General features: G+C 39.2%; 1 protein-coding gene across 1 annotated transcript; it reads right to left on the bottom strand.

Moving 5' to 3' along the window:
- Positions 1 to 986: 986 nt before the first annotated feature.
- AMD1 (adenosylmethionine decarboxylase 1) lies at positions 987 to 22,699 on the bottom strand. The gene is made up of 9 exons (XM_045544183.1): positions 22,262 to 22,699; positions 6,546 to 6,632; positions 5,638 to 5,764; positions 4,315 to 4,417; positions 2,996 to 3,038; positions 2,750 to 2,894; positions 2,485 to 2,577; positions 2,245 to 2,400; positions 987 to 1,829 (listed from the first exon to the last, which is right to left on the bottom strand). Exons 1-9 carry the CDS (start codon positions 22,369 to 22,371, stop codon positions 1,689 to 1,691), a joined length of 1,005 nt encoding a protein of 334 aa, XP_045400139.1. The 5' UTR covers positions 22,372 to 22,699; the 3' UTR covers positions 987 to 1,688.
- Positions 22,700 to 22,808: the final 109 nt, after the last annotated feature.

Raw genomic sequence — 22,808 nt, 5'->3', positions numbered from 1 at the left:
ATGTTGACTGAAAACTTCCTCAATGAAACTTTCCATCAACATGCTTAAAATAAGTCAAAAGTGTTCCAATCACTTGATTTCATATCAAGTTGATTTTATGTTTAGAAACACTAAAAAAAGGTGTTTCGTTTATAAATACAGAAGGAACAAAACAGCACTCCATCAATCCAGTAACTATCAAAATATTGTGAGGACAAGAAATACAAAATTTAGTCAACTTTCCTATTCACTCAGTTGCTTAAATCCCACAGTATTTGCAAATATCTATAAGATGCCAACTCTTGAAAAGCCTGTATTTTAGTCATTTCCCATTGAGTACTTTGGAATTTTGTATGTTATGATTTAATGACTTATTTACTCATTCATATATTCTGCTTCACGGTGTTTATCTGAATAACCTGGATGGTTCTCATTCTGGGCAGTCACTCATTTGATCCTGTGAATTCCATGGTAAAAGAACACCACAGTTAGAGGAACAGATGCAGTCAGAACACTCACATGCATCACAAAAGTCACAGAACTTGAAGTCACAAGATGGAAAAAGATATTGAATCTGCTTTGAACCAAAGTTTACGGTACATTATTAATGGAAACTCATGAAAATGCCTGATAAAGTAAAAGTTAAGGTCAATGATCCAAGCTGACCTGACTTATTGAATCTAGTACAAACCTTATGCTAAACCTTCCTGGTAATCAACTTAGTAATAATAAAAACCCTTTTATACTACTACTTAGCAAGTTAGTAAAGGCATGGTACTCATTAGAAGCTAATTTCATTTAGTAAGGAGCACAGAATTACATATGATTTCCACAGCTCAGGCAGTACACCATAATCTCCATCTACAATTCTCTATGGGTCTTCCCTGCTAATTAACACTGAAGACGTTTATTTTTGTTACTTGCATCCAAAAGAGCCCAAAATTAAGCCCAGGGACCATCTCCCCCTTTCCCCATCTGGGGTATAAGATTTATATAAACCCACAGTGTTAACAGTGTATTGCTTTATTTGGAGGGTTTGAGGAAAGACACCTGGTGAGAGAAGAAATCAATCATAGGACTACAAATGCATGGACCAATAATTTTAAAATAGTAATACACAAAATAACTGGAATCATTTTCTTAACAGGACCCGACTTGTGGAAAAAAAAACTTTAATTGCTATTGCAAAAAACATCTGTATGAAGTAGAAATTGGTTCCAATAACATTAGTAAAGAATTAGTTCTAGAAAGTGGAGGTAACTGGATGTAAAATTCTGGCAGCAGTTTAATAGAACAGTCCCAGATGGTTTGGCTGAGGCCAACACCTAATGAGGACGAAAGCCTTGTCTGTGAGGAATTTTGGACGATACCTGGAGAAATATTACACTGTGCATAAACCAAATTGAATTGTTTTCACAAGTGTTGTAAAGTTCCATATAGTAAAAGTTTTTTTCTACATGCATGTCAATTTCACAGCAAGAGTGGCATAGAATACCTAAACACAGAAGAGAGCATTCATGCAAGATATCTAACTCTTTGATATAATAATGCATACAATTCAAAATGATTACACTATCATTACATCTAGGGCTTTCTGCAACTACAAGGTGGTGGTTATGGAAAGCATGGCCCCCAGTATTAACATCTAGAAAGCAGCCACCACCTTCTACGTGTGTTTTCTTTTTGCGTTTTTTCTTCATTTTTCTTAATCAACTCTGCTGTTGTTGCTGCTTCTTAGCAAAACTGGTAAAAACAAAATTGTAATCACTAAACATAGCACTCTGGCAATCAAGACGTTTAAAGCCTTCAATCTTCTGGGGCGAAGCAAGCACTGTCCGACATTTAGAACTCTGGGGGAAAAATTTAAATAACCATTACTGTTTCCATTCTGCACAAACATTTTCAAAGAAAATAGATACATAATAAACAGACCTTTATCTTAATGAAACTATAGCATCTGAGTTATTTTAGCTGCCTTCCTCTGGGGTGGATAGAGTGGGGCATCTTATGGTCCCCCACCAGGCCTGAGATTAGGGAAAATAAACAGGACAAGAGGAGTCCATCAATTGGGTTAGATATTAAATAAGGACTGATAGAAGTCTAACGAAACACAAAGCTTCTTTTCATCTACTGGTAGCTTCAACTAGTATTATCTCTGGATATCTGAGAGACTAGTAATGTGTCCCATCTTAGAATACACCTTATCATATGCCTCACTGTCTTCATTTCCCTTAAAATTTTATTGCCAATAGGAAATTACATTACCTGATTAACAAACAACGTGGTCACAAATTTTCCTGGCTTGAAGACTTCAACAACTTTCCTGATCAGGTCATCATAGGAGGTCTGACTTAAGTTTGTTTCAAAGCTAACATAAGAAAATTCTGGTTCTGGAGTGATGTGAATAGTCCAATAAGTTCCCTTAGAGAAATAGTTTTACGTTAATAATGGAAAGGGTACATTTAAATATTTAAATAATTACCAAAGCAAGCTATAACTACTTACATCCGATTTCATTCCATTCATTGAATACCCACAAGGATTGAACAATGTGGCATCAATGACAGAACCTGGTATCAGGTCACGAATTCCACTCTCCTAGAAAAAAGAGCACAGACTCAATTAAAGACTTGAAAAATAACCTGAAAACGAGTTTTAAAAAACTTTAGTGACCATGTTAGAGGTGAACACAGCCATCTGTGGAAAAAAACACAAAAACTTAGTGGCCATGCTGAAGAAGCCAGCAACAATCACTACTGAAAATGCTTACACGAGTGACATCCTTTGCAGTAACACCGTCTTTCATGTAGAACTGGTCCATAACTGCTGGGTCAAGCTCACTCATCAGAATTTCCAGGGTCTGATCTGGCTGACTGATTACTCGACTCTCTGGGAAATCCAGAGTATACAAGTACCTAAATAAAAGTAAAAAGTAGTTTTAAAAAATGACAATTGGCAGTTTAAAATAAATCTTATACAGAATAACAAAAGATCCACAAAATCACATCAAACATACCAACAGTCAGAATTCATACGTCCCATACAATATGCTGCTCCATCTGTTAATAGAAGAGAGTATCAAATAAACATAACAGATTGGTTTTACAGGATGGCTTATTACCACCCTCCCAATAAGCAGAATGACACTATCTGCCCCCTATCAGCAATGTCATCAGTGCAGGGACACTTAACTGAGTAAATGCCCAGAGAGGCAGGATCCCCTCGCCCAACCTGTACCCTCTCTTTTCAAAAAAACATTTTTTTCTGGCCATGATTCAGAGATATATTTCAGCTACTGAGTCAATCTAAATGGTACTGAGAAACTGTGCCTTACTCTCTCACTAAAACTTCTTTAAGAAAGAAATGGAATTTTGCCCCCATTTTATCTACTCTCCCAAATAAATACAAGTCATTTTATTTCACCCCAATTATCACATAAAATGCCAGACCAGAATTTCTTAACACAAAGGTCTGTGAAACCACTGGACATTTTTCTAGAAGGAATAACATCCTTCTTCCTATGGTCAAAAGACAGGAGTTAGGCACAAATTAAAGCATCTTGCTAGATGAAGATTATTAAGGCTTGCTCAGGGTGAAAACCCGGAAAGTATGTATAGGACAGAATGCGGTTAATGGAAAACTTAGATAGTGATCATAAGGCCTGTAAAACAGATGCAGAAGTCTGGAAGAGTCGGGAGGTTGTAAATCTAACTCTGACCAGACAGTTGTGGTAATGCTGGCAGGAACCAGTTACTGTTCAGAAAACTACACCCTCCCCAAACTTCCATCCAAACCCCCTATAAAACCCACCACTCTCCCCCATTCCTGGTGTGGATGCTCTCTTCAGCCTCTACCCATCTGCACCCAGATGCTCAAATAAATAGCATTTTGCTACACCTGAGGCTGCGTTTGTCTCTCTCTTGGCTCCAGACCTAACAAAGATGAAGACTCCCTCTGCTATATGAAAAAACCAAGTGGCAAGTGATCAATTCCACAATCATCTTATTTCATCATTTCAACAGCACTGACTTGGGATGCACGATTATTGTTACTAAGGACCTGTTTACACAAACAACACCTTTGTAATAAGCTAGCTCATTTATCTTAACTAAAAACATTTTATCTGATTTTTATGCTCTTTATAAATTCTGCATATCTTGAATTATAAGCTCACTATTATACTGAAAAATATCCAAGTTAAAAAACTGAAGTATGGAAGAGTATACATAGTGTGCTATATTTGAATACATATACTATGATATACAAAAAGACCTCTGAAAGGTAATACCTTCTAAACTTAAGAAGAAAACAGGTTTAAATTCTATTTAAACTTACTTGGGAAAATTGCATTTAGAAACTCTATTTCTTCCTGGAAATTCCGGTGTGGGTACCCTTGGTGAGAAGGCTTCATGAAATTCTTACGAGAATAAAAGAAGCTCTTAAAAAGAAAAAAGGTGGATAAACTGAAGACACATTTATTTTTTCTAAACTAATTAACTATTTTCTACATATCACAACTCAGAATAATCAAAACTCAAGTATTACCCAATGCTACTTTTTTTTTTTTTTTGAGACTGGGTCTCACTTTGTTGCCCAGGCTAAAGTGGCGCCATCATAGCCCCTACAACCTCAAATTCCTGGATTCAAGTGATCCTCCTGCCTCAGCCTCCCAAGTAGCTGGGACTACAGGGGTGCACCACCATAGCCAGCTAATTTTTTTTTTTATTTTTTTGTGGAGACAAGGTGTGGCTATGTTGCGCAGGCTGCCCAAGCGATTATTTGGCCTCTGCTACCAAAGTGCTAGGATTGTAGACATGAGCCACCACACTCGGCCCCAGTGTTGTACTTCTAAACTATACACATTAGCTACCTGAGCTTGATCCCATTATAGTCTTAATGTACATTTATAATATTGCAATTTTTTAAAATTCTGGAATAGAGAATAAATTGCCCAGTCTCCTGATAATGGCTCATAACTGTTAAGACAAAGTTCATTTCTAATCTGAGCTTTTTAAGCCATATAAGCAAAAATTTTGTAGAATATTATATACATTTAGTTTTAAGTTAGTGGTCCAAGTTAAGCACACACTGCTTTAGATTTCTTACAAGGATCAACAGATAACAACAAAAACTGTATTATGCCCTAATGACAATACATCCTTTTCCTTACAAAGTGAAATATTAAAAATCAACAACTGCTCACCAGGAAATTATACCCTAGGTAAAAACACCTTAGTTCTTGAAAATTATCAGAAATTAACTCAATACTGACTGCTGGTCTCCAACATAACTCTTCATTATAAAGTCTGGATAATTTCACTAATTAAATTGTTCTTGCTTTTCCTTCTTTTCTTACCACTTCTTTATAAATAACCACATCAAGAAGTTAACTATTGAAGTGTCTGGCTTCTTCATGTCTTTCCACAATTTGAATTATCCCAACTCATTCTCTGCTTCCTCCATCTTTCTGCTGTTCTTAAGCAACAACCTAAACGTTTCAGTTCTTTCTCCTATGATATGATCATCTTACCACATGTTTCTTATGCATTATAACCGAGGTAGTAAGTATAAAAGTTTATTTACTAGGAACATAACAGGATAAGAATTCTAACACATTTACGTCCCCAAAAAAGGTTTTAAAAAGGTTTGGTTACTTACTTGAATTGAGTCAAACCCACTGTAATCCCTAGCAAGCTTCAACAGGGGAACCAGTGCTTTCAGCAAGAGGGTGGTACCACATGTCTTCAAAATGAAACGTCTCTTGGAGACAAACATGCTACTCTCACTGCAGTTGAAAAAAGTCATAATATTATAATGATGTCTATGTACTATTAAGAATGCAATTACCCTATTATGAATCATTTATAATTTTGACTAGTACTTTTTCTTTTAAGACCTAGTCCTGAATCCAGAACAAGTACTTTATACATGAAATGTAACAGCTTTCAGATGGTTGTCTATATACAATAGCCTAGCAAAATGTCACTGGTACATGCTTAGCACTATTTACTAATTTCCTACATTACCTCATCTTGTACCATGTTATTTCTGTAACCATCAGTATTTCTTTCATTAGATAATAAGCTCCTTGAGGAAAGGAATGTTTGTTTTTACTTACCACTATATCCCCAAGGGCTTGGCACACAGCAAGCATTTTGATAAATATCTGTACACGTCAAACACAAACTTAGTAAAACGTAGTGGGCCTTATGCACTTTATTTATTGAATAAATTAACTCTGCAACTATAAAAAAGTATAACTTTCTTTTATATATCCCAATATAGCAACCTTAGTTGTATGGTGAAGCTAATTTTCACTTTGCCCGAGGTTCTGATACTAAGACGTTCTTTTTGATACTAACTACGAGGAAAAGATGACAACCACGTTGAAGAACTAGCAGGTAAGGCTTGAAAACCTATTGCCCCAAAACACCCATATTAATAATCATTTTCTTTTACACAAAACAGATTACAGAACTAAGACTAAGAAGAACAATTTGATATTTCACGTGAAGTTATTATTAGGACTGAAACTAGCTAGCTAACACTAGTTCTACAGGACTTACCTGAGTACATAAGCTTCCTGCTTGTCAGTTTTTGTCACACTTATGATTGAACATTGCACATCCTTCAAAAGTATGTCCCACTCAGATCTATCATTTAATGAAAAAATATGATTAATTCACAATACGTATCTACTCTCACAAAAACTAAAGCTCTAACAATTTTCCAATTAAGATCACATTTTTCTTACAACATTCTTTATATCGTTCTAGCTTCTTATGAATACCAACATTTAGTTTCAAAATGGTCTATATTGACATATCCTAAAAGATGGATACACATTACACCATATGAAAAAATGTCATACTATATACTTACAACTTACTAAAAAATGGGCAAAAAAATGTGAATAATTCATTTACAGAGGAAATTCAAAGGCCCATAAACCAGGAAAATCATTAACTCATTACTGATTAAAGAAATTCAAGTTACAGTGGGATGGATACCCTTTTGTCTATCCAATTTGCAGGTTATCAACCTTACTTTAACACAATTTTTTTTTAAAAGGCACCATTTCACCACTCAAATTGGCAGAGTTTTAAAAAGCCTGTCTGACAGATTAGTCTGTTACTCTCATAATAAATGCCTTAAGAAGATGCCCATTTCAGATAGCAAAATGGAGCCTCATGGTGCGAACAAACCTGAGTTAATTTACGTGAGTTAAAGCAGACCTATGTACCTTCTTCTTTCATACAGTGTGCCTACTATAAATGGACAACTAAAATTAGTTCCAAGGGGCATCTTAAGATTACCAAATTAAAGGCTAGAAAGATTTTTTAAGGCCCTTAGTATCTGGCACGTCGTTATTCTACACTCAGGAAAATGGCATATCATTTCTTATCCAGAAAAGACCGTGTAAGGAAAATCCAGCAGCATGGCCAGCAACAAAATGTTTTATTCTCCTGTGTTAAAACAAACACACAGGCCGGGCGCAGTGCGCAGTGGCTCACGCTTGTAATCCTAGCACTCCTGGCTCACGCTTGTAATCCTAGCACTCCAGGAGGCCGAGGTGGGAGGATCGCTCGTTTGAGACTGGCCTAAGCAAGAGCGAGACCCTGTCTCTACTAAAAAAAAAAAAGAAAGAAAGAAATTATATGGACAACTAAAAATATGTAGAAAAAATCAGCCGGGCATGGTGGCGCATGCCTGTAGTCCCAGCTACTTGGGAAGCTGAGGCAGAAGGATTGCTTGAGCCCAGGAGTTTGAGGTTGCTATGGATGGCCCTCTAGCTCCAGGCAACAGAGCGAGACTCTGTTTCCAAAAAAATAAAAAAGCAAGCACACCACCACAAAGAATCCTGGTAGAATTTTGTGCTCTTCTCACCGTTTTTGCTAAAAGAAACTGTTACCGACCGGCCCAGCTGAGTACTGAGTCCCACCCCAAAATCTTTAAAAAGTAACGTTAGTTTTACTAATGATTATATAGTCAAGTTTTTCCATTTGACCATAACTAAGCAAGTTTTTAAAAGCTAACTATTAAGATTTTTAAAGGGCTATCTCTTTTTTAAAAGTACTAACGATTTGTTCATATATAGGAAAAAAACATACTGGGCCATGCTTTTGCTGTTTTGAACTAAAAAAATGTCATCTAGGCAAGAAAAAAACTGCAGGAGTTCTGAGTAACAAACTTTAAAAAAAAATTTTTTTTTTTTTTTTACATCCTCTTAAGGTAGTCAAGCAGTAGCTCCGAGTTTCATATTTGGAAGACTCAATGTCCACCCACGATGTACAAGCAACATTTCAGGACCCACAAGTATTCCAATTCCACAAGCACTATACTTTAACGCAAAAGTTACAACTAATCTAAAGGAAAACACAGTGAGTGCTCTTATGAAAGCCACAACTTTTCTGCTTTGCGACAATCCTTGAAATTTCCCCTGGTTTCTTCGCCTGATGAGAATGAAATCCTGCTTCACTTGACTGATGAGGATTAATTTACCTAATCCATATAAAAATCACCCACTATAATCGATATTAAGAATTCAAATACTGAATGTGAGGGTAAATAAAAATATCCACTGATTTAAGTATTAGAAGCATTACATTAAATTTGAGCAGAGTTCACCTACTGACTTCCCACTAGAATTTAGCACATTTGCACACATTCTCTTCCATCCACTGTACACACCAATAAATCCTTCCATAGCATCCCCTTCTTGGTTACATCCGCTATTTATATTAAGATGTTTAAACATGTTCCATGGCTGAGCTAGATACTATAACCTTGTTTCCCTGTATTTAAAAGCCATCTTGCTTTTTCAATTTTCTTTGTTTTCTATGAACTTACGCAAATTTATTTACCCTCAAAATTTCCCATCTGTGTCCTTTCAACATTTCTGTTAAGTGATACTTGGCCACAGTTGGATGCTAAGAAAATTAGCTCATCAGAAGCTCTATGCCTGTGGATGGGCCTTGTTAACTGTAGGCCTCACTATGACTGGGCTATTTCACTGGGTCCCATGTCCACGCTTTCTAGTTCTTAGGAAGGCCAAACAACCCAAATATTCTCATCTTTTGCTTGAACAACATTAAGATTTCTGGGAGGAAAATGAGGGTTAAGTGTTAGGGATCTCACACTCGGTATATAAGATTTCATTCCTTTTCTTTAGTGTAGTGACACTAAACAGTGCCTGTTGTCCCCTCATTTCATAAAGATCCTGTTTTGCTGCCTCCAGAGGACAAACCATTATCTATCTCATCTACAGACCTCCTGGCATCCCCCTTCTCATCTGACAATGAATCTGAAACAAAAACTGAGTTAATTAAGGTATACATTGGCAGACACACAGATAACTAAATCCTCATTTTCTGTACTCCAGCTTGTGGCTTTTACTACAAGCTATTCTCTCTTCCTAGAAATAGAGCACCATGTATTTGATCATGCTAACCAAGACACTTGAGAGTGAGAGAATGTCGTAATTATGCTGAGACAATGTATATACAGGAAACGTCACCCTACCTAGAAGCAGCATTGTTGTTAGCCCCCTTCCCTTCAGCTTAAAAGTCAACCCTTTACCCCTGCCAGATTGCATCTGTCAATTAAATGGTTTCAAAATTCACAAGGCTTACTGCAGTTTTGTATATGGTATGTCTATTAAGGCATTCATGTCAATCCCACTATACCTCACCATTAAGTTCTGCCCTCAAGCATGTGTTGTATCTGGCAATAATTCTGATCTTACTCTAATTCCACATAAATGAAGCTTACTTATTCTACTGTCACATAACTTAGTTGTTATAGAACCCATTCATTATAATGACAAATGTAGAAGTGGATTGTTCTCTTGTATTCTGCTGCCCCACACTCTTTCTGGGAATCCACTGACATGAATTATTAATAACCTTTTTGGTGCTGTCCCACAGGTCCCTAAGGTTCTGTACATTTTCTCTGAACCTTTCATCTTTCTGTCGTCCAGACTGGATATTTCCCACCGATCTGCTACCTTCAATGTCACTCATTCTTCCTTCTGTCGTCTTCTCCATTCTACTAAAGCCCCATCCAATAAACATTTTATTCCAGTTATTATATTTAGCTCCAAATTTTCCATTTTCTTTTTTAATGTCTATTTCTAAGTTTTTCTAGCTTTCCTTTTGTCTCAAGAGTGTCCACTCTTAATAGAAGGGTTAGGACAGCTGCTTTAAAATCTTGGGTCTGTGTTGCCTTGAGGTTTGCCTCTTGACTGTCTTTTCTTTTGAAAGATGTTGAGATCTTCCTAGTTTTTCATATGTGGAGTACTTTAGGATTACATCCTAGACAGTTTAATAGTAGTAAATAATTCTGGGTCGTTTATTTTCAAAAAATTGTTTTAGCAGACAATCACCTCATTAGGTTCAGGCTTTTAGTCTTTTTTTTTTTTTTTTTTTTTTGAGACAGGGTCTCACTCCACTGTCCAGGCTAGAGTGCCGTGGCGTCAGCTTAGCTCACAGCAACCTCAAACTCCTGGGCTCAAGCAATCCTTCTGCCTCAGCCTCCTGAGTAGCTGGGACTATAGGCGTGTGCCACCATGCCTGGTTAATTTTTTATATTTTTAGTTGCCCAGTTAATTTCTTTCTATTTTTAATAGAGAGGGGGTGTTGCTCTTGCTGAGGCTGGTCTCGAACTCCTGAGCTCAATCCTCTCACCTCAGCATCCCAAAGTGCTAGGATTACAGGCATGGGCCACCATACCTGGCCAAGGCTTCTAGTCTTTATCCAACCCCTGTGAGTTATGTGCCAGTTCTGATGTCAGGTTTGTTATGAAAGCCTTTGTCATGCTATTCAGATCTTTCCCACTTATGTGCTATACCCAATGTCCAGTCTGGGTCTTGCGGAGGTTGTCTATCCTGTATTTCAGTTTTCAAAGCCTTTGATGTGCTGTTTAGGATCAGATTCATGCATGAGCAGCTCAAGGTTGTTTGTATAAAATTTTATGGGATTATTTTCATCAACTCTCCCTGAAAATGCCTGGCTCCCAGGAAGGCCCCTTTCTTTATCCACTGTCTGTAAAGATAGGTCTTATAAGTGTCTCCACTCTGTAGCGCACTGCCTGTGACTTTCTCTCTGGCCAAGTGGGGACAGGAGAAAAAGAGGGAAAAAACCAATAAGGATTGCCATGACCCTGTTTGCTTTTAGGACCACAGTTCCTCTGGTTTAGAAAGAACTCCCCACCTCTTGTAGTTTTATGCATGTGCCTGACAGCCACATCTGCTAAAGGACTGCACAGGTCCACATAGAACAGAAAAAAAAAACAAAAGTAAAGAAGGGATTTCCTCCATTCTCTGGACCAGTAACAGACAGACTCTCCTGAAGCCCTTTCTTTGTCTGCACCTAATGTCCAGTTCCGGGTTTCTGGCTGCCAGAAACCAGCCCAAGATATATGAGAGGGATAAAAAGAAACAGGTATCCAAAACTGGGTTAATGGTATTTTAAGTTTTAGTTTCCTTCTTTAATTTATCTGCTAACATTTACTTCTTAGAGTCATCACGCAGCTGCTCCATGCATTCAGTCCAGGGCTTTCAGGTGCATTTATTGAGACACAGTGTAGTATGCTTCCTCTATCTTGACAGAAACCAAAATGAATGTACTCATTCATCATTAGTTAATAAACTCTGCATCCAAACCTTTCTTCAACAGTAATGCTCAAGTAGTCAGCATTTTTTTCAGAGTAGTAGTATAAAAGAAAGCAATTAATTGCTTTCAACACCCTAAAACAAACATATTAACCAAGTGAATATAAAAAAATCTATGACCATTGCTACGCTCAAGAAAAATAAGAAATCAGGGGACAAGAAAGGTGAAAGAAAACTGAGGAAATCAATACAATGCTATATATGAAAATAAAAAAGAAAGGTGAAAAACTAAATCTGAAACAGCCGACAATTTCAGCACAAATTATTTCTATCACATTTCTCTGGGGAAAATAGCCCACTTTTATAAATAAAGCTTTACTGGAACCTTGCCATACCCATTAATTTATACATTGTCTATGGTTATTTTCTCCCTACAAGGGCAGAGCTGAGTAGTTGTTACACAGACTGTCTGCCTTGCAAAATTTCCTTTACAGGAAGTTTGCTGACTTCTGTTTTAGAAGATAGATTTTCAGTGCCTTGCTTTCTGTCCAGATTAATGATGGAAAAGACGGAAGTGCTCTTTTACAGTTGACTGAGGCATTTTATAAATTACATATCTATGATTTCAAGGTTAGATGTTATCAAGTTAGAATGTCACACCATTAGCCTGGCTAATCTGAAGTCCCAGCTACTCAGGAAGTTAAGGCAAGGAGATGGCCTGAGCTGAGGACTTTGAGGTTGCAGTGAGCTATGATGACACCACTGCACTCCAGCTGGGGCAACAGAGCAAGACACTGCTTTGAAAAAGAAAGAAAGTCAGCCACATAAGGCTCAGTAATAAGAGATGGAAGGTGTCTGTGCTTTGCTCCCAAATGCGCTCTACACTGAAGGAGACTGAATCACTAGTCTATACTATAAACTATTTTACAAAATTGGTCTATTTGGCAATCCTTGTTATTTATTATAATGTTTTAAATGGAGTTCAATAAATCAAACTGATAGATATAAAGCTGAATAAAGAAGCAAGATGATTTTGGGATGTGCTCATATTACAGGATCACATAATACTGGTTTACACAAAGAAGTATGTAGATTAAATATTTCCTGATTTGAATTACTTTTTCTGATCTTAAATGCCACCTCATTGATCTAACTCAATGCTTCTCAACTGGGGATGATTTTGCCACCCAGGGTACATATGGAAACATTTGGACTCCTTTTTTAGTTGTCACAACCAGGGCGGTTTGGTAGTGTTGCTGCCATGTAGTGGACAGAGGCCAGGGGTGCTGCTACACAGTAAAATGAACAGGACAGTCACCCATAGCAATGAATTATCTGGACCAAAATGTCATGAATGTTGAGCTTGAGAAACCCTAATTTAACTCAAAGAAAGAACAGGTATTAAAATATTTTTTAAAAATATGATCAGATCATGCTATGATTCCAAAGAAACAGATGTTCTTTATTATTGATAATACATGCACTGAATGATCATAGTCACTATACGTGAAAAGCAACACTTTGGTGGTATGCCACATATTGTATTTTGAAAGTTTTCCTAAAGAGGCTGGGGTCTAATAAAAATAGAACTTGGGAATGTTTACCAGGAACAAGATACAATTAATATAACAAGACTTCCATGTTATCTGATTCAATAAACTTGAAATGGCTAATTTTTTTTCCATGTAAAAACTAAAAAAAGTAAATGACTAAGGTCAAGTATCATGAACAAGGATGCCAAGAATACACAATGGGGAAGTCAGCAACAAATGATGCTTAGAAAACTGAGGTCTACGTGCCAACAGAATGAAATTAGACCCTTACCTAACACCCTATACAAAAATTAACTCAAAATGGATGAAAGACTTATGTTAAGAGCTCAAACTATAAAACTCCTAGAAGAATACATAGGGTAAAAGCTTCAGGACATTAGCTCTGGCAATTTCTTGGCTTTGACACCAGAGGCATAGAAAACTAAAGCAAAAACAAAGGGAACATAAAACTTAACTTCTACACATCAAAGGAAATAATCTTAGCACTTTGGTAGGCTGAGGCGGGAAGAATCACTTCAGGCCAGGAGTTCAAGACCAGCCTGAGCAACATAGCTAGATCTGGTCTCTCTAAAAAACACCAAAAAACAAAGGAAACAATCAGAGTGAAAAGACAACCTACAGTAGGGGAGAAAATATTTGCAAAACACCTATATGGGGCTAATTAATATCCATAATAAAAGGAACACATGCAACTCAACAAAAAAGATGATAAAAGGACTTAAAATATACAGTTCTCCAAATAAGATATACAAATGGCCAAAAAAACATATGAAAGGATGGTCGACATTAGTCAGAAAAATGCAAATCAAAACCACAATGAGTTAACCCCACACACAATAGGATGACCATGATCAAAAGAGCAAATAATCACAAGAACTGCCAAGACCCTGTAATACTCTGAAATAAAAATAAATCAATAAACTTGAAATGTAAAAAAAAGGTAGAGTCAGCAATCATGGTGATTGAATGAGGGAGTAAAAGCAGTCTATAATTTAAATAAATATTTATATCATGCTAAAAAAAAATTGGTGAGATGGAGAAATTGGAACACTTGTGCCCTGTTAGTAAAAATGTGAAATGGTGTAGCCATTGTTGAAAATAGTATGGAAGTTCCTCAAAAACTTAAAAGTAAAAAATTTACCATGTTAAACATTAATTCCACTTGTGAGTATATATTCCAAAGAATTGAAAGCAGGGTCTTAGAGGTATTTATGATGCCATGTTCATAGCAGCATTATTCACGATAGCTAAGAGGTGAAAGCATCCCCAAATGTGGTGCTATGTGTGTATGATGGGTTATGCAGCCTTAAAAGAAGAAATCTTGCAAGAGCAAGACCCTGTTTCCACTAAAAAAAAATAGAAAGAAATTATATGGACAGCTAAAAATATATATAGAAAAAAAATTAGCTGGGCATGGTGGCACATGCCTGTAGTCCCAGCTACTCGGGAGGCTGAGGCAGAAGGATCGCTTAAGCCCAGGAATTTGAGGCTGCTGTGAGCTAGGCTGACGCCAGGGCACTCTAGCCCGGGCAACAGAGCAAGACTCTGTCTCAAAAAAAAAAAAAAGAAAGAAAGAAAGAAAAGAAAAGAAAAAAAGAGGAAATCTTGTCATGTACTACAAAGTGGACGAACCAAGGACATTATGCTAATATGAGCTAGTCACAAAAGGACAAATACTGTAGAATTCCACTCAAATGAAGTGTCTAGAGTAGTCAAAAATCATACAAAGTAGAAAAGTGGTTAACAAGGGCTGTGAGGAAGGGTAATTAGTGCTTAATGAGTACAGAGTTACAAGATGAAAAATTCTAGCAATCTGTTGCATAATAGTGTGAATATAATTAACATTACTGAACTGTACCCTTAAAACAGTTAAGATGGTAAATCTTGTTATATGTTGTTTCTTACCACAATTTCTAAAAAATTAAACAGACTGCTGATGGCATATAGAAGGAAAACTTTTATGACAGGGTTACACTTTTAACACCTGAGAAGGTGGTAAAACACAGATTTGTGAATCCTACCCCCAGATCCAGTGGTGTCAGATACTGAGGATGGTGCCTGGAGATTTGCATTTTAAAAGCTTCCAGGTCATTAGATTACTCATTACTTCCTACAGTTAAATGGCTGGTTTCAGAGTTTATGTAATTCATCCAAAGTAGAGATAGACTGAAGCTTGCCAATTCTGATCTAAGCTCACAGCCTGACTTAGGTCTGATTCTGAGACTCTCACTACCACAATACAGTTGGGTTACCTCTATACCTTACCCCAGGTGAAAAACATTCTAAAACACGTGATTATTCTTGAGTAAAGCCTAGAATGACAGAAGTTAAGATTCTGAGATGACTTCCTAGGGCAGTTTTTTTTCTTGATTTGCACATTCACTTTTCCAAACCACATAAAGATTCACTGGAAAGCAGGATAAATTTGCACATTTACAATTATCACAGGTTACATTACATTAAAATCATCATACCTAGGGCAGTTAATTCATACATCCAGGAAATAAGCCTCCCTCTTTTGTTCAAAGATTTGAATCCAGAATGCAGCAACCCTGCTAATTATAATCACAGTACTATATTAAGTTATTTCTCCTTTTTTTTGTGTGTGTGTGTGTGTATGTGAGAAAGAGTCTCACTTGGCTGCAACCTCAAAGCCCTGGGCTCAAGCGATCGTCCTGCCTCAGCTTCCCTAGTAGCTCAGACTATAGTATAGGCACGTGTCCCAACACCCAGCTAATTTTTCTACTTTCAGTAGAGAATGGGTCTCACTCTTGCTCAGGCTGGTTTTGAACTCGTGAGCTCTAGCAATCCTCATGACTTCGCCTCCGCCTCCCAGAATGCTAGGATTACAGGCATGAGCCACTATGCCCAGCCTGAGTTGTTTCTCTATTAAACGTTTATCAGCATGGTTACTACTACTCTCAGTTTTATTACCACTTTCAACGTGTGCTTCTTAAAGATAGGTGCTTTGGAAACAAGTTTAAACCTTTTAGAAATTCTGAGGAATGTAATGAGAAGCTTAATTCAGTAGGAAGCTTTTCTACTCCAAAACGTTACACTAAAAGGTTTTTTGGCAAAGGGTTGTAAATTCCTTCAACGTAAATTACTGATACTACAGTCAAGTAATGCATGAGTTCTGGTAAAGTTAATGCTGAAGTGTGATTTACTATCTTTTAAACAGCCCCAATCCTTTACTGAAAATTATTTTTTAGTTTATAAAATTTAAGTAAAGCAGAGTAAGGATAACAAAACATCCCACCAGTCCTAAACATCATTTCCAACATTAGAGATTCTAGTTTTTATATTTTCATGTATAACTAGATTTAAAAACCTTTAACCTTTTCAAAAATCAATAAACATTTATCCTCTTCACCTCCACTAGAATTTCCCATCTAAACCCACCTCATTATTAATTAGCTCAAGGCTCATGAATTCTAAAGTAAAAGGAAAGGATTTTACAGTTCTGAAATTCTGTAACCAACATTTCTTATTTTCCAGACTTCCTCCTTACTACTCCCACCCTCCCTAAAGCTGCCATTTCTAATAAAATAAAAGGCTTTTGTTTGGTACAGCATTTTCGTGCAGCAACTAAGCCATTTTTATATGGTCACTGATTTATTCAACATTCTTTTAAAATCTGAAAAATTGGGCAAAACTGCCCCCTTATTATTTCAACTTCGAATCCTGTGTGAAATAGTTGAGCTTTTGAAGTCCACAAGTCATCCATTCCTTTATTCACCTGCATATGCCTGGACTGCTTTTCTTTCTTTTTTTTATTTCAGCATATAATGGGGGTACAAAATTTAGGTTTTGTATATTGCCCTTGCCCCCCCATTAGAGCTTCAAGTGTGTCCATCCCGTAGATGGTGCGCATCGCACTCATTATGTATGTATACACCCCCCCATCTGCCTGACACCCGATTAATGTTATCCTGGACTGCTTTTCTCCAACAGTATTCTTGAACCCAAGCCACACCAGCGAAGACCTTCCTTTGTTTAAAAAAACAAAAAAAACAAAAAAACCTCTCATATAGCAATAACAAAAATAAATAAATGGGACTTAAAATTAAAAAGCCTCAGGACAGCAAAGGAAATAACTAGCAGAGTAAATAGACAACCTACCGAATGGGAGAGAATATTTGCAAACTATATATCCAACAAAGGGCTAATATCCAGAATCTACAAAGGACTCAAGTCAGCAAGAAAAAAACCCCATTAAAAAAGAGGCAAAAGACATGAACAAAAGTTTCTCAAAAGAAATGGCCAACAAACATATGAAAAAATGCACAATATCACTAATCATCAGGCAAACGCAAATTAAAATCACAGTGCGATACCACCTTACCCCTGTCAGAATGGCTATAATAAAATAAAAGTCAAAAAACAACAGATGCCAGCATGAATGCAGAGAGAAAGGATGCTTATACACTTGGTGAAACTGCAAATTAGTGTAACCTCTATGGAAAACAGTACAGAGATTCTCGAAAGAAATAAATATAGACTCATCATTTGATCCAGCAATCCCACTACTAGGTATCTACTCAAAGGAAAAGAAATCTTTTTATCAAAAAGACACCTGCACTTGAATGTTCATTGCAACACAGTCCGCAACTGCAAAGATGTGGAATCGACTTAAGCACCCATCAATTCATGACTAGATAAAGAAAATGTAGTATCTGTATACCATGGAGTACTTCTCAGCCATAAAAAAAAATGAAATAATTTCCTTTGAAGCAGCTTGGATGGAACTGGAGACCATTCTCCTAGTGAAGTACCTCAGGAATGGAAAAACACCACATTTACTCTCTAATAATTGGGAGCTAAACGATGGGCACAAAGAGATGTAAAGGACATTGGAAACCAAGAAGGGGAGGGTAGAAACTTATCAGGTACAGTGAACTGTATTCTGGTGGTGGGCACACAAAAAGCCCCAACTTAAGCATTATGTAAGGTATCCCTGAAATAAAAACATTTGTAACCCACTAATATTTTGAAATAAATAAAAAAAGAAAAAATTCTCAGTATTACATAATTTGTTCAGATTATAGTCAAGGTAAATTATACTAAACAGCCTAAAAGAGAGAAGTGTTTAGTAAAAAGGGTGAACATTCAGGAAGAGGGTACCAGCTTAACTTGGTGTTAATTAAAGCTGGGGAAAAGGTGAGCCTATTTTGCCTTAAGTGAACTCTATCCCCTTATACCATACACAAACTCAATTGTAGATGGATTACACATCTAAACATGAAAGGTAAAATAATCTTTGGGGTTGGGGGGGACATCTTCCATTCCTTGGGAAGAGGAAACAGAGGGAGGTGTGTCTTTCTATTTCCTGGAAAAAAATATATGGAAAGGGTTGTGATAATTTCTTCCTTGAATTATGGAACACTTCTGAGAAACCATCTGGGCCTAGATGAGTAAAACAAATTCAAGTTATGTAATTGTTACAGGACTATTTTCTGTTTTCTATTTCTTCTTGCATCAGTTTTGGAAAAGTGTTTTTCTAGAAATTTTTCCTATAATATCCTTACCTTTTTAATGTCTTTAAGCATCTGTAGTAATGCTCTCTTTGGACATTTGAGCATCTGAACTCTCTTAATATCTTCTATATCTTTATGTTTAACATGTTTTATAAACAGATCTACTTGTTTATTTTAATCCAGTCTTTTAGTCTGTCACATTTAAATGTAATTTCTGAGGGTGGGATATGAGGCAAGAGCTTTCTGGCCTTCAAATTTTTATCATTAAGTAAAAATAAAGCCACTGATGATTATTCTGTAGGATGAGTTACACTGAAGCGGTCAGAAACTCTCCGGTGACCCTATTTTTTTTCTCTCCTTAAATAAAAGTAACTATTAATACATTGAATTGCTAGGGCACCTTTCGATGTGCAGTCTTTTAGATTCGAATGTGAATTTGTTTCTTCTCTAGCCTTGTGTGCTTGAAAGAAAGGAAAATGAGAAAAAGTTTTTATCTTTTTTTCAGACAGGGTCTTGGCTCCCTTACCCAAGCTGGAGTGTAATGGCACAGTCATAGCTCACTGCAACCTCAAAGTCCTGGGCTCAAGCCATCCTCCTGTTTCAGTCTTCTGAGTAGCCAGGACTACAAGCACCCACCACCACTATACCTGGCCAATTTTTTTTCTTTGGTATCCTAGCCCCCAGGCTCACACCAGCCTCCCAAAGTGCTGGGATTATAAGGCATGAGCCACCCTGCCAGGCCAGATTTTGCCCTTTTAAATTTAAGAACAAAAATCAAAAATAAAAGGTAACACTTTTGGCCAGGTGCTGCAGTGGCTCAGGCCTGAAATCCTAGCACTCTGGGAGGCCGAGGTGGGAGGACTGCTTTACCGCGGGAGCTCAAGACAGCCTGAAAAAGAGCAAGACATCTTCTCTACCAAAAATATAATAGAAAAAATTAGCCAGGCATGGTGACGCATGCCTATAGTCCCAGCTACTCACTCGGGAGGCTGAGGCAGGAGGATCCCTTCAGCCCACAAGTTTGCAGTGAGCTATGATCATCACGCCATTGCCCTTTATCAGGGGAACTGAGTGGTACAAAGCTAGACTGTCTCAAAAAAAAGACAACACCTTGTACTGTACATACATTAACCTGTTTATTCTCAGAACTACCACAAGGTAGATACCATTATTGTCTCCATTTTAGAGATGAGGAAATAGCTCACACAGCTATTCAAATGCTGTTTGAAATCAAATCTTGTTATTCCAGAGGCCAGGCACTTAACCATTTCATTATGCATCACTCTTCCAGATGACTGATAATCTTCCATGGGGTCACTGGGGCTGGTACCCCACCTCCTCAAAGACCAGACTATCAATGACTCCTTCTTGCTGGCCCTCTGATTTTAGGTCAGCCTCTACTTTTTTACCTCAGTAAACAACCTAACTAGTGCATCCTTGCTTGAGTGGTCACTGAAAAATGTTCCCACAAAGGTTACCACTAGACCTTTCAGTTAAATCCAAGATGATTTTCAGGTCTTTTTCTTGCATATCCTTCCAGTGAAAGTTTTTACATGTCTAACTGGCTTTATCCACAGCAGTTGTGATGTGGTGGTGGCCTCAACAGTGGCTTAATGAATGTTAAATGTCCACAAAATGGATGGTACTAAATTATGAACTCTACAAAAGGGAATATTCTGTGCTTAAAGTCTTACCTTTGGCCATCATTTGAAGAGCCACACCGAAGCAGTAAAAGTACAAAGTAAAAGTGGCCTTTAAACATTTAAAGAAAGTAGGCTGCCTTTTTAACCATGCCCCTTTGATTCACGAAACTATTAATAGCCAAAAAAGCCCAAGCTTAAATTCTGGCATTTTTTTGCCTAAGATCTTGAGTGAGAACAAAACCCTCTCCCTTTTATTAAGAACATATACTCACAAATCATTTAAGGCTTCGAACATTTAAAAAGCCAAGGCAACACAATCTTTGCCATTCATTTTCTAAGACTGTTCTTAACCATTATTTCTTCTAGGTAGTAACTTTGATCGCAATCGTTTTACCAAACGCCTATCACAGACACCAGTTTTCCCATCTGTGAAATGGTGGAAATATTAAGCTTCCCTGTGGTCACTGAGAAATGTAACCGCTTCCTATGATATGACGTAAAGCCTTTCTTTAGTCCCTTGCCTGGCACATAGTAAGCACTCTAGACATTATGAGTGTCACCCAAAGCTTGAAAAGTGAGATTTGTCACATTTTAGCTATCACGATTATTTTTTTTTTACGATTATTTTTTTCTACAACGGAATCACTCAAGATACACTACTATCAACTGGGTTTCCCAACGTGCCTTAAAGTCTCAGCAGCACGTGTCTGCCTGGATTCTCTTCTCCAGTTGCTTTTTGTCAAGGGACGGCTGCAAGCGCAGCCAACATTCCTAAAACGCCCATTGGCCCACACCCTCGGGCCAGGCTCTCCGTCGCGCCCAGGAGCTCATTGGTCGCCGCCTCTCAATGAAGCGGGCCATGCCGGTTCCTCGGCCACACCGCCACCCTCGCCGCACTTGCGCGCGGAGGAGCCAGGGGACCGGTGGAGGGGCCTAGGAAGGCAATGGGTTGCGCTTGGTGTGACTGCCGCCGGCAACAAGGCCCAAGCAGCCACAGTATCTCCTGTGCTTTTATTTGAGCTTTATTTCCGCAGCAAGACCACTAAAACCTTTCTTCTGCGCGATCAGGCGGGAGTGGGGCCCCAAATTCCTTTGCTCAAGCTTAAGGTATTAAAGGTATTACGCCCTGGGTCAGACGGGCCTCTACCCTGCAAATGCAGGCAAACCTTACTCCACCCTGCACCTCTCCTCCGCCCCGCTCCGGTCCCCCGGATCCTGCCGACTCGGTAACAGGTTACACAGCCCAAGGTCAAGAGACTCGGGAGCAACCCTCAGCGGGCTCCGCGGCCGCCCCAGGGGCCGTGCCTCCCACCTAGCCGCCCAGACGAGGCTTTGGTGCAGAGCGCGTTAGGGCAGCGACGGGGCCCCGCCACTGCGACACCACTGCTCCCGCCCAATCCCCGCCGCCCGAGCGCCACATGCTGCCTGCGGCGAGCGCGGGTGGAAGGCCTGCTCGCCTGTCCCTCAGACAAGGCCGGGAGGGCCCACTCTAGCCAGCGCCCGCGGCAAGACCGAGTCTCACTCCGGACCCGCTCCCTCCCTCCTCCACTCCCCGAGCAGGCACGCCCAAATTAGCGCCTGACTAAGCCCGCCGAGCCACACCTGCCGAGAGGGAACCCGCGCACCCCCGCCGACCCCCCAGGGCCCCGAACGCCAGCTAAAGGGGGAAGTCGGGAGGCGCGGGCCGCAAACCACTCTAAGCGGCGCCGCCCGCCCCGCCGGGGACGTTACCTGAGCACGCGGCCGCGCCGGCCTGCTCCCCTCCCCCAAGGCAGTGCCTGGACGGCAACGGCGCGGGAGAAGCCGGCTCGAGCCCCGCGTGGACGCGCCCGCTCCCCCCAAAACCGGGCACCCTCCACGACCGCCGAAGCGAATCCCGCCCGGAGACCCGGCCCCACCTGAAGACTGCAGGAATCCGGCCCCCAACCCGTGTTGGGTGCTTTGCCAGTAGCGACACCCCCAGGCCCGGGTATGTCAGCGAATGCCCCGGGGACCCACCTCGGGATAGTGCGAAGATCCCCAGATCCTTGGTTTGCGTCAGGTTGCTGCCGGGAGAACCAAACCTCCAGCAGCTTCTCCGTCCCTTCGAAAAAATGTGCAGCTTCCATCACCGTGAGACTAGCGAACAACCAACAACCACAGAAAATCAACTAAATTAAACCTCTTCTCCCCGCCGCTGCCGCCGCCGCTGCGGATTGTTCCAGCTGTGTTACTAAAGTTCAGGTTCCTTTTTTTTTTGCTATAATTTTATATTAACTTTTTTTTAAAAAAGGACTAATAAAATTTTCCCGGCTTCTTTTTGTGAGCGAAAGTTGAACGTGAGTCTGTTGGAAATAGAGGCAGATACAGTTCAGTCTCTTGTAGTTCGAAGCTTCCCCGTTAGAGAGAGTAGAGCGAGCGCTAGCTAATGTCGCCGGCCATACTGTTTAAGCGAGGGCGATGCGTGAGCGCCGACCTTATATACCCCGGCTCCCTGAAAGCCAGGAAGTGACGCATAGCCCCGCCCCCACGGCCCATAGCTGCCGTCGCCCGTCAATCACTCATC

This window comes from Lemur catta, chromosome 2 (assembly GCF_020740605.2).
Source record: "Lemur catta isolate mLemCat1 chromosome 2, mLemCat1.pri, whole genome shotgun sequence".
NCBI lineage: Eukaryota > Metazoa > Chordata > Mammalia > Primates > Lemuridae > Lemur > Lemur catta.
Note: the sequence above shows the minus strand (reverse complement) of the source record. Positions and strands in the feature narration are given on the sequence as shown.